General features: G+C 37.8%; 1 protein-coding gene across 2 annotated transcripts in view; it reads left to right on the plus strand.

Moving 5' to 3' along the window:
• CSMD1 (CUB and Sushi multiple domains 1) overlaps positions 1-13,370 on the plus strand; it is a 1,153,012-nt gene that overhangs the window by 955,764 nt on the left and 183,878 nt on the right. For both annotated transcript variants that reach the window (XM_062626215.1, XM_062626216.1), the window contains exons 27-30: positions 663-854; positions 3,556-3,694; positions 7,329-7,516; positions 11,580-11,774. In XM_062626215.1, coding sequence (XP_062482199.1) covers positions 663-854; positions 3,556-3,694; positions 7,329-7,516; positions 11,580-11,774 — 714 coding nt within the window. The remainder of the gene's footprint in view (positions 1-662; positions 855-3,555; positions 3,695-7,328; positions 7,517-11,579; positions 11,775-13,370) is intronic.

Below are 13,370 nucleotides of genomic sequence, written 5' to 3' on the forward strand. Positions count from 1 at the left end.
CATACGGTATTGATTGTTCTGCTCAGTTTAACATTGCTTTTATAATTAATTTATTTTTTTACAAAGTAAAATCCTTATCCAAACTCAGGAGACTAAACATAGGGAAGATATTTTGCTTGGATTCATTTTGAATGAATCCTAAGAAAGTTGTTGCTTGCACCTGATACAGGAACTTCAGGGCTACATAAAACTGCTATTTGATTCAGCCACTTAGTAAACATAGCATTTTCATGCTGCAGGATATTAAGACTATAAACCAATGTTATGAATATTATGCTACGTAGTCTATTGTGAAAAAAGCATCAAAGTGCATGAAGAAATTTGTGTTGATAACCAGAACATTAAAGTGAGAAAAGAAGCTACTAGCTCTTTTGATGCATTAACTGGACAAAAAAAAAAAAAAAAAAGAAAGAAAAGCTTGTGCGTGTTTCCTCTCAGGCCATATTTTATATTAAGGAAACTGGCAGGAAGCTGACATGATCACAGTGTATCTTAGTGGGCAGATTCTTGTAAAAAAAAAAGGAGACAAAATGCCTTCCTGTATTAATTTATGAATAAATAATATTGCCTCTGGTTGGAATGCTCATGTAAAAATATTCTGCATTTAATTATGGGTGTTTAATATCTACACCTTAAAGATTTATTTCATCATCCGTTTACAGCTTCTATTGCATCAACTTGTAACGATCCTGGGACACCACAGAATGGTACTAGATATGGAGACAGCAGAGAGCCTGGAGACACTAACACCTTTCAATGTGACCCTGGCTATCAACTTCAAGGACAGGCTAAAATTACATGTGTGCAACTGAATAACCGATTCTTTTGGCAACCTGATCCTCCTACATGCATAGGTAATCAGATGAAATGTCAGTCTCTTTTAAGGATTAATACAGGTCAGATTTCTTACTCAACTAGTGGGCATATATACGATGCTCATGCCGGAGTGATGCTCTTTTCAGAACCCAGTTATTTCATACTTACTGACAGCCTCATTCTCAAGCTTAACACTGGTTTTGGGTGCCATTTTCTTACTGTGTTCTATTGGTTAAACTTCATACAAAGTTAAAATTAACAAAGTCTAAGAGAAATTATTAAATGGAAGCAGTAATTTGGATAAAAAGATTTCTCACTGAAATGGTCTTGTTAGCTTGGTCTTCTGTGTAATAATTTAGTTACATAAACTTCAGTCTAGCATTTATTCTGAAAATTTTTTGAATTCTTTTATATGTTAAATACCCATCCTGTGCTATCCCTAGAAAGCTAAAGTTATCTTTTTCTGAAGCCAGATGCTTGTTTTGAAAGGTAGATGCAGAGAAGGGGGTCCAAGTGGCAATGCTATTGAAAGAAATTAGATATATTTCCTTAACAGCAGGAGAGGGTGGGAGCAGTTCTTTCTTTGAAACAAGTTTTGATTCTTGGTTCTGTAGTCCTATATGGCATAAAGGTTTCTCTGAGGTCAGTAGGCTAATGATTACAGGCTTAGAAGTCTTGCTGAAATGTATTTTAAGGTCATGAATGTAGCTCTTATAACAATAGAGTTAATCAACATCTGTGAAAATTTATCTGCTAGGTATAGTAATTTTTTAAATATTTATGATTATTTTTTGCTTACTGATTTATAATTAAAAGAAGACTTATTTTCATGATCCTAAAAGCCAGATGCAATATATTTTAATAGAGCTAGAATAAAGATAATGCTGTTTCTTTCTACAAGCCATTATAGAGAGACTCTTTCCAAAACAGCAAATCCCCAAACAACTGCAGTCTCTCTGTTTCTCTGAAGCGTTTATAGATACCTCAAAAATACCAGGAAGTATTGAGGGTGATGCAGGTTAGCGTCTCTAACTCCATATCATTTAGCAGAATTAGAACAGCATATAATCTGAACATTGTCTTCTGCATACCTTGTGTGCAATGTCTAAATATCAGTGTGGATTTGTTTACTAAACATACTCAGATTATTCAGAAATTTAAAAAAAATTACATAAAATAAAATAAAAAATAAAATATATGTGGTGTCTGATGGTCTACAAGATTCATACTGTTTTTGTAAACAGCAATAATAATCACTCAATATTTCTTTATAGTCTAATAAAAAAAAAAAAAAAACAAAAAAACAAAAAAACAAAAAACAAAGAAACCCCCCAAACAACACAAACAGGAAACTAAATACAAAAGGAAGAAGGAAATAAAGAAGGAGAGAAAGGAAAAGTAGAGGTTTTTGAGGCAGAAAGTGTATTCATATTGTTATTCTTCCACATACTTAAAGAGACTTTGAAAGGGAAAGCAGATTAAAGAAGTGCTGTGCACATGACAATATTAGAAACCATAAGAGTTCTGTAAAGCCATTATGTGTCTTTTAGAATTTTTCATAAAGTCCTTATTTCAGTTTGCAGACTTATACATTAAAAAGTATTTACATTTAATAACTTTACTACTCACTACTCTAAAAGGTTGTGTGACTTCCATTCCTGATTGTTTAGTGTTTTCTGCTCTATTTGTACTTCATAGTTTTCGTCATGGTTATCACAGGTTCAATCATCAGCACATATACCCACACATGTTACTTCAGAAACACGAAACATTACTGGAACCAGTATTTATGTGAAATATTGCTGGAACCAGTATTTGTGAAACCAGAAAAGAAATAAAAATGAAAGAAAAAGAGAGATCAAAAATAATTACTAAAATTCAAAAAATGCAGACACAAAATCCTCCAAATACATAAATACACTAACTTTTAAAACAAATAAATAAATAATGGAGAAGAATATACTGTTTAGTTTTTTTTCAGAAGTGCCATGAGGGAAATGCCTTTATCAATGTCTTCATTTCGGTTAGGAGCATTGTTTCCAAGCAAATTTTCTTGTTCTCACTTTAGTTCATGATTTTGAATATTCTTGGAGCATTTGAGTGAAACTAAACTGGAAAATATGTTCTATGAGTGCATCTGATACACTGAAACAACATTCAGTCTCCAGCATTCAGCTAGAAATGGCCATTAGTAACAACTGTTTTTCCTACAAATGTATTCCTGTCTGTCTGTGTGACTCTGTAATATAAATGCAGCCTGTGTTTACTACTGCACTTTCTAGTTAGAATTCTGTGTGATTATTGTCTTTGGAAGTTGGATTCCTTATCTGTTTCAAAGTGATGTTTAATTTATTGTAACTAAATGAATGTATTGGATTTTTTATTTGGGTAATACCTTTACTGAGTGAATCAAACTGTTTTGTGTTACATCTACAGTCAGAAAAACCCTGCATTAAGTAATGGTAAGAATATACAGGATCTTAGAGTCATTTCCAACCCTAACTATTCCATGATTCTGTGACTTCCTATTTAACTACATATTTTTATTTCTTTAGAAAGAGCTTTTCTTAGGCTTCTTTTGGATATGCACAGAGCTGACTTTTTGTAAGGAAAATATAAAAATGTTTGTTAGCTGGAAATTAGTAAAAGCAGAAGTCAATTTACTCCTGTTTAACAGCTAATATGTGCTTGTGAATTTAACATGTGACCATATTCCTTTTTCTTTTTACATTGTGACAGCTGCATGTGGAGGAAACCTGACAGGCCCAGCAGGAGTTATTTTATCCCCTAACTATCCACAGCCTTATCCTCCTGGGAAAGAATGTGACTGGAGAATAAAAGTAAACCCTGACTTTGTCATTGCCTTGATATTCAAAAGGTACCATTTCTGGATGAATGCCTCTGTTTTAAAAAATGTTAAATGTCATGTCTAAAAATGGCATCATTTATCACTTCTTAAAGCTTCTAATTATATGCTCTGGCTAAGTCCTGGAATGTACACGAGTTTTGTGCTATATCATTGCTTAAAAATAGCGTAAAAGAAAACTATGTAGTTATATGGCAGTTTTGATATCAAATACCTTCCTGAGCAGCAAAAAATTCTATGACCTGTGAAATATCTTTGAAAAACTGTCAGTTTTAGAAATGCTTGATTTACATTGTTGTACCTTATAGTAAAGACTTGAACTATAGTGCAGACTCTGTCTGTAACTCAGTTCTTAAAGTTTTTTACAAATACAGAGTAAAAATATTTTGCTTGGAATGCATAGGTAAGGGAAAAAAAATGGCCTATTTAAGAGATGGAAGACATCTAGATAATGTTTTCATAATAATAATTAAAAAAGTTAAATTGCTCAGTGTGTTCCATCATCAAACTGCATTTCTTGCAAACAGTTTTTACATATATTTAAGCTCAGGGATATAGCTATATCCTTGTGTTCAGTTTATCATTTCTATTTGAATCAAGCCTAAATAATCATCTTGCTTGCTGTATCTATGGATGCAAATGCAATATTTTTTCTTTCTTAGATTCTCTGTCCTAAGTGTGATTTTCCAGCTAATAGCAACATTGCTGTTGACTTCAGTGGGATGCTGATACAATTCTGATTCTTTTAGGAGGAGATGATGTCATGTTCAGATTTTTTTTGTGTAATATTTGTACCAAAAAAAAAAAAAAAACCACCAGCAAAAAACAAAACAAGTTTGAAAATTCAACAGTTTCTTTTGTTGACTGATTGAAATGTGTTTTCTAGTAAAATACTGATACACAAAAAATTAAAGCATCAAAGACTAAGGTACTTGGAATTATATAAACAGGAATGTGATAATTCTGTTCTTCAGGTATGTGAAGAGTGTTAAGAGATGAGAATAGTTTACTGTTCATTACACTCTTGAAGATATCACGATAGGTATGGTAAGCAGCATATTTCGGTGGACTGCCCGCATAATAAGCTCAAAGGATCCATTTCAATTTAGAAAAAAAGAAATTTATAGTTATTCAGAATTCAGGTTTGTTTGTGAATTCTATTTTAAGGAATACAAATATGAGCACTGTAACAGAATTTGCAGCTTATGCTATACTTCCAGTCATGTTATAGATAATTGCACTCTCCACTCTCCCTCCTGAAGAAGCTGTAATGATGCTGTGTTTAATGCACTTCAGGATGCAGTTTGTCTTCCTGGCTGCCAGGGCTCACTGCTGACTTGTCTTGAGCCTGCTCTTGACCAGCATCATATATCCCTTTCTGTAGAGCTGCTCCCCAGCCTCTCCTCTCCCAGTTTCTACTTCTACCCAGGATTATTCTGTATCAGGCACAGAATCTGCCATTTAGCCTTAAATTTCATCCCATCTAGGTCCTGCTGCAGGGCATCTTTCCATCAATAGTCAACCGCACTTCCCAGTTTGGTATTATCAGGAAACTTGGTAATGGTGCCTTCAACTTCTGCATCCTGAGTGTGAATAAATACATTGAACAGAACTGGCCCTAGAATTGAACCCCAAGGAACACAGCTGGTAACCAGTCACCAGGTAGATGTGGCCCCATTCACTACAACCCCCTGAGGTTTGTGCTTCAGCCAGTTTTTCACCCACTGCATTGTGAATCTGCTCATCTTACAGTTAGAGAACTTATCCAGAAGTATGTAGTGAGGGATGGTATCAAAAACCTTACTAAGATCCAGGAAAACTGCATTCACCACCTTCCCTTCATCCACTAGGTGGGTGACCTTATTGAAGGATATCAAGTTAGTCAAGATTTTCCCTTAGTGAACCCATGTTGACTGTGCCTGATGATTGCATTATTCTTTAAGTGGCTTTCAATTGTACCCAGTATAATCTTCTCTATAATTTTTCCAGGAATGTTTTCAATGTGACATGATTCGCCAAGATTACATTGTAAAGATCACATATATGTGCCATCACTTGATTTAAAAGCTCCCAACTCCATTCATTTTGGTTTATAGGTTCTTCAGTACAACAACAGCCTTTAAAAAAAAAAAAAGCAAAACAAAACAACAAAAAAAAACACAAAAAAGCAACAAAAAAAAGGTCTGTAGTTCCTTGGGTCTTCCCTCCTCACACCCTTCGTATAAACTGCCAGTAGCATTGGCTAGCTTCTAATCAGCAGGAACCTCCCCACATACTCCCAAGATCCAATAGGATCAAGAGGTGTAATGTTTCTTTGACAGCTACAAAATCTACTTTCTTAACATAACCATTTTCTGTTCATTTTATTTAACAGTTCTCATTTTTAGGCAGTATGCTACAGGTAATACCCATACTATTCTCAAGGAAGAAAAGGGCTTTGAGAAGGCAGCAGTGCCTGCGTAGGATAAAGTTGTGGGCTGAGAATAGAGAGGTGCAATATATTTTGTCAAATTTGTGTTGGCTACAGGAAGATTGACAACTAGTGCCCTGTGCAATTTACTTCTCTTTGGTTTTGTTTTTTAGACTGCTATTTCTTTCAATTCTTCTAACTCTCAAGTGAGAATTCTCTGTCTTAGCAAAAGTTTCAAAACATTTTTCTGGCATCTCTTACCTCTTGAAAATAGGGCATGAAATATTATTCATTATAAGAAACTATTTTCATTTGACATTACATGACTTGGAAATTTTGTGTTTAACAATACTAACTGATACAATAGAAAAGAAAGCAGCTGAACACCACACTTGCAAAAAAGCCAAATATTTATTTATTAAGACAAATATAAACAAAAAAATCCAGCCACTTGACTGAGTCTTTGGCTGCTTTTTGTTTGTTTGTTTGTTTTTATGTAGGTTTACTTGTATTTCCTTTAGTTGTCCTAGTGTATCCTTCTATCTAGCTCTGTATAAGTTTCTCATAAAAATGCTTGTGTTTATATTGTCTCAGAACTCATCTCAGATTCCTCTGAAAAGCATTACATTGATCTTCATTATTGCTTTTTATAAAGATATGTCATAAAATGCAGCATAGCATAGATGGTTTAGTAAGAAGAATAATAATGTTGCACCTTTATTTAGGATTGTTCTCTGATATAATTTCGTTATGAACAGAAGCAAGTACCAGGATAGTGGTTTTTCCATATGAAAAAGCATCTTACATCTAAAATGGTAAATTTATATTTGTGATGGGTGGGCTTAATATCATCCAGCTAAGGCAAGTAAAATCTAGACTTTTAATTTAAGCTATTTGTCTGGATCGTTCCTGTGATCACGGGTAAGAGGTGGCCTTTCTGCTACAGGTGATTAATTTCATCTTGAGAAAGGTGTTAAGGTCATTGGGAGTATATGCTTCTTTTTCATTGACTGTAGACAGAGCCTGAAAGATGGCTAGATAGTAGATCTTTTGGAAATGTGAAGGTTTTCAAATCAATTGAAAGTTAGTAAATGTTCACTGTGGATCATATTTTAAAGGGCTTTTATTTCTGGAGAAGAAAATGTGTTAGGCAGAAGATTGGCAGCCACAATCACAGTAGTGTTTATCTCATGAAAAAGAAATGAAGACTTAATTCTCTTTTTCCTTTATTTTCAGTTTCAGTATGGAACCCAGTTACGATTTTCTACATATTTATGAAGGGGAAGATTCCAACAGTCCTCTAATTGGTAGTTTTCAAGGCTCACAGGCTCCTGAAAGAATAGAGAGCAGTGGTAGCAGCCTGTTTCTGGCTTTTCGCAGTGATGCTTCTGTTGGAATGTCAGGATTTGCCATTGACTATAAAGGTACTGTTTGCACCATAATCAATGGAAACATACAGGGAAGGAACTATTATTTAGTATGTATTGAGACTCAAATCTGTTTACTTCAAGATGAACTCATACTGAACTGCCAAATACCTCTTTGCATTGATACAGGTTTTAAAAGTTGTTTTCTGTAAATGTGTGGAAGAACACAGACTTTCTCTTCCATGTCATAGAATCATAGAATAGCTAGAGTTGGAAAGGAGCCTAAGATCATCCAGTTCCAACCCCCTGCCGTGGGCAGGGACACCTCACATTTACCATATCACCCATGGCTTCGTCCAACCTGGCCTTGAATGCTGCCAGGGATGGAGCATTCACAACCTCCCTGGGCAACCCATTCCAGTGCCACACCACCCTAACAGTAAAGAACTTCTTCCTTACAGCCAATCTAAACTTTCCTTGTTTAAATTTTAACCCATTGCCCCTTGTCCTGTCACTACAGTCCCCAATGATTAGTCCATCCCCAGCATCCCTATAGCCCCCCTTCAGATATTGGAAGGCTGCTATGAGGTCTCCATGCAGCCTTCTCTTCTCCAGGATGAACAGCCCCAACTTTCTCAGCCTGCCTTCATATGGGAGGTGCTCCAGTCCCCTGATCATCCTCGTGGCCCTCCTCTGAACTTGTTCCAAGAGTTCTATGTCCTTTTCATGTTGAGGACACCAAAACTGCACACAATACTCCAAGTGAGGTCTCATGAGAGCAGAGTAGAGGGGCAGGTTCACCTCCTTCGACCTGCTGGTCACACCCCTTTTGATGCAGCCCAGGATACGGTTGGCTTTCTGGGCTGCAAGCGCACACTGAAGCAACACCCCCAAGTCCTTCTCCACAGGGCTTCTCTGAATCTCTTCTTTGCCCAACCTGTAGCTATGGCTGGGATTGCTCTGACCCAGGTGTAGGACCTTGCACTTGGTGTGGTCAAACTTCATAAGGTTGGCATCAGCCCACCTCACAAGCATGTCAGGATCCCTCTGGATGGCATTCCTTCCCTCCAGCGTATCAACCGAACCACACAGCTTGGTGTCATCAGCAAACTTGCTGAGGGCACACTCAATCCCACTGTCCATGTCAGCGACAAATATGTTGAACAAAACCAGTCCCAACACTGATCCCTGAGAGACAGCACTTGTTACTGCTCTCCAGCCGGACATTGAGCCATTGACCACAACTCTTTGCGTGTGGCCATCCAGCCAGTTCTTATCCACTGAGTGGTCCACCTATCAAATTGATGTCTTTCCAATTTAGAGACAAAGATGTTGTGTGAGACAGTGTCAAACGCTTGGCACAAGTCCAGGTAGATGACATCAACTGCTCTACCCCTGTCCATCAGTTCTGTAGCCCCATCATAGAAGGCCACCAAATTGGTCAGGCAGGATTTCCCCTTAGTGAAGCCATGCTGGCTGTCACCAGCCACCTTCTTGTTTTTCATGTGCCTTAGCATGCCTTCCAGGAGAATGTGCTCCAAGATTTTGCCAGGCACAGAGGTGAGACTGACTGGTCTGTAATTCCCCGGGTCATCCATTTTCCCCTTCTTGAAAATGGGGGTTATATTTCCCTTTTTCCAGTCATCGGGAACTTAACCTGACTGCCATGATTTCTCAAATATGATGGCCAGTGGCTTAGCAATTTCATTCACCAGCTCCTTCAGGACCCGCGGATGGATTCCATCAGGTCGCATGGACTTGTGTACATTCAGGTTAAGATGGTCTTGAACCAGATCCTCTCCTACAGTGGGCCTCGGGTCATCATTCTCACAGTCCCTGCATCTGCCTTCCAAGACTTGGGTGGTTTGGTCAGAGCCTTTGCCAGTGAAGACCGAGGTGAAGAATTCATTTATGTACATTTTCATCTTCCAGAAAAAAAATAGAGATAGAAGATGCACATCAAAAGTAGCATTTGTAAAAGAGTTGTAGAATAATGTGATTGTCTTACCTAATTAGAATACATGACTGCTGCAGCTTCCTTGCTGATACATAACAATACATTTTGCTTTCCATTTTATTGTTGAATCTACATATCAATTTTTTTTTAATAACTACTGCAGGACAATAATTGCATTTTCTGGGGGGAACCTATTACTAGCCAGAAAATGGGTTATAATGACTGTTTATTAAAGGTAAACATTTCAAATGCTGGTTCATTTTCTGGTCACAGATGCTGTCTCTAGCTTGATTTTCCTCTCTGCTAAGATTTATCAAGCTGTTTTTCATCAGCAGAGGTGCTGCCTCAGCTTCTTATTCTTGATCATGGAAGCCGAGCACATTGATGTATATATCTCACGTGTGCCTGTATGCAACTGAAAGTTAAAAGAAATAATAAAGTATATGTGCAGAGCACTGTATTTTTAGAAGTTATTTTCAATAGTACATTAAGTACAATAAGGGCAGTGCAGTAAGGCAGTACAATAAGTACATTATTTAATATTTATATAAAATCTACAGAATCATAGAATGGCTAGGGTTGGAAGAGACATTAAGGATAATCTAGTTCCAATACCTTGCCATAGGCAGGGACACCTTCCACTAGACCAGGTTGCTCAAAGACCTGTTGAACCTGGCCTTGAACACTGCCAGGGATGGGGCAGCCACAGATTCCCTTGGAAACCTGTTCCAGTGTCTCACCACCCTCACAGTAAAGATTTTTTTCTTTATATCTGATCTAAATCTCCTCTCTGTTTAAAGCCATTCTGCCTTGTCCTGTCAATACCTGTCCTTGTAAGAAGTCCCTCTCCAGATTTCTTGTAGACCCCTTTTGGGTACTGGGAGGCTGGTCTAATTTGAAGTCTCACAAGGCTAGAGTAGCAGGGGAGAATCCACTCCCTTGACATGCTGGTCAGACTCCTTGTGATGCAGCCCAGGATACAACTGGCTTTCTGGGCTCTGTTTGCGCACTGCCAGCTAGCATGGAGCTTCTCGCCAACCAATACCGCCAAGTCCTCCTCCTGGGGGCTACTCTCAATCCGTTCTCTGCCCAGCCTGTAGTTGTGCTACCACCATTGGGGTAGATGGTGCAGACCCCCCAAGCAGAGCTGCAGCCTTTGCGCTCAGATGAGTGCCCCATTCTACCTTGAGGGTCAGATAGCATGAATGTCCTTGACCTGTGCAGAGCTGGTTGCCGAGTTATGTTGACTTGAAGTCCTACTTAGCTTGTGGAATGCCCCTCCTTCAAAGAGCAGCCCCCTGTGTGAGCTGCTGTGCAAACTGCCATGCCAGGTCCTGGTTGACACACCATGCTTTGTGTGCCTTCCCTATTCCAGCGCCCTTGGTCGCTCATTCTCTGTAGGACTGCCTTTTTCGGGGTGGCAGATGACCACTGTTACCCTTACACCATGCCTGCCCTGTCAACCACCCTCATCTGTGAAAGCTGACAGCTCCTGGTGGGTCTCTCTGGTCCCCTGGGTTTGCCTGGCTCAGGAAACCCTCCCCATTCACCACAATCCTCCGCTCTGCTGCACAAAGTGTCTGCAGCAGAGCTGATCACCTTGGCAATGTTTAAATTTGTGATTATGGACATCTAGTTTTGCTCTCTGATAATATTCCTTGAGTATTTCATTAAAATATGTAGTTTATTAACATAAAACAAGGAAAGGAGGCATGCTGTAAACAATAAAGGGGCAGTAAATTTTTAATGTTTAAATTATTCCATAGCATGGCAAATTTCTAGCCAGAAGTTATTGAGTACTGATCATGATACTTGGTTAAAAAACATAAATAGTGTTAAGTGGTGAATTCTAGAAATCCTAGTTCTTCTGTTACACTACTAAGTTTCATTGGAGTAATTCAGCTTTTGGAGAGTTCTACTAACAAAAGGTAGGAAGAAAATGCTCTTGGTTAGATCCTTTCAGTATAATTTCCTTGGCCAGATAACTAATCTAATGCAAATTTCCATGACCTTGTAGTAAGCATATGGAAACAAGAAAAATATTTTAATAAGCTCTTGAAAGATGTAAACTGACTGAGAAAAAAACACTGATAATTGTTCAATTTTGCGCTCTTTTACTTTAATTGAAAGCATATTTAGATTTACTTTAATTCATTTTACCAGAAAAGCCACGGGAAGCTTGTTTTGATCCTGGAAACATCATGAATGGGACAAGAATTGGAACAGACTTTAAGCTTGGTTCAACCATTACATACCAGTGTGATTCTGGATATAAGATTATTGATCCTTCAACTATAACATGTGTAATTGGTGCAGATGGAAAGCCAGCATGGAACCGAGCGTTGCCATCTTGTAATGGTATGTACCGTTTTCTTACCATTTTCCCTGTCCCTCCAGTGAATCCAGAGTTTCTGAGTCTCTGAGAATGTTAATACGATTTCTATGAATATAGCATATGCATATAGCTTGCATTAAAAAGCATCTGAAGCTAAAAAATAAAAATTAAGAGTTCAGTTAACATATTGTTTTAACTATTTAAAAATAGATTTTGAAATCAACACATATTATTATGTTCATAATAATAATTATAATTTGACAATAAGTTTCCATGATTTCCCCTTTACATCAATTTTAGTGGAAGGCTTTCTGATCTTTATCAGAATTCATATAAAACAGAGCAAATAATAATTATGAAGTATTACTGACCTACCAACTTTTTTCTATTTATTCTTTTTGAACTACCAGTTGCCAATTTATTGTTTCTTTGATTGCAAGCAGGGGCAGTCCTTTAAACAAAATGGAGCTTCAGTATATGACTAATTTATAATAATAGCGATTGATCTGTACTCCCACAGTCTCAAGATGTTTTCAGGTATTACCTTCTTAGTGGTGGTAATTCAGAATTGCATTTTAGAAGTAGCAACTTAAACTGTGCATATGGTGTTTCAGTTGTACTCAGAGCAAGGGCTGGAGACTGGATATGGGTTGTTGAGTAGACTCAAGTTGTTAGACTATTTCCAACCATGATTTTTATTCAGCCCGTGTAGCACTCTGTAAAATCTTTTAGGCACAGTGCAGGAGTAAACATGGGACAGAGGCTGTTCTCTCTGGACCTTCACTCCCTGCCTGAATTATGTTGTATAGACTGATTTAAAGTTCTGTTTCTAACTGCCTCCTGAATGGTCCTCAAACCTACACTGTAATTAACTTATCTCCTGGATGGACCCCTGTACATATCTCTGAAATTGGAAGGGACTTCTGGAGAACACCTACTCCAACCCTTCTCAAGCAGGGTCAGCTAGACTAGATTGCCCAGGATTGTATCCAGTTGGTTTTCAAGTGTCTCCAGGGATGGTGACTCCACAACCTTTTGGGGCAACGTTTGCTTGTGTTGACTATCTGTACAACAGAAAAGTGTTTTCTTGTTTTAGGATGGAACATCATGAGTTTTAATTTGTAATAGCTGTCTTGTTCTGTGAGTGGACACTACTAAGAGCCTGGCTCCTCCCTCATCTTAATTTCCTCCCATCAAGTATTTATATACACTGATAAGATCCCCCAAGCCTTCTATTTCTTGGGCTAAACAGTTCTAGCTCTCAGCATGTGAAAGTCTACTAATTACCTTTGCAACCCTTCACTGGTCTAACTCCACTAAATCCATGTATTTCTTGTACTGGGGAGCCCAGAACTGAACACAGTATTCCAGATATAGTCTCACCAGTGCTGAGCAGGGGAGAAGGATCACCTCCTGGCTGCTTTGGGAAATAATTGTCCTAATGCTTATCCTAAAGTGCTGATGGCCACATTTGCTGTAAAGGCATGTTGTTTAATCCTGTTCAGCTTGTTGACCACAATCAACAAAAAAGAGAAATTGGGATGGGTATTTTTCTCTTGGGGGTTGATTCAGTAACTTTGTTTTTAAAGGTTTTTAAATAAAAATAGCAAGTGTTTTTC

The sequence above is a fragment of the Pezoporus occidentalis genome, unplaced genomic scaffold (assembly GCF_034315485.1).
Source record: "Pezoporus occidentalis ecotype Australia unplaced genomic scaffold, CSIRO_AGI_Poc_V1 ctg29, whole genome shotgun sequence".
Taxonomy (NCBI): Eukaryota; Metazoa; Chordata; class Aves; order Psittaciformes; family Psittacidae; genus Pezoporus; species Pezoporus occidentalis.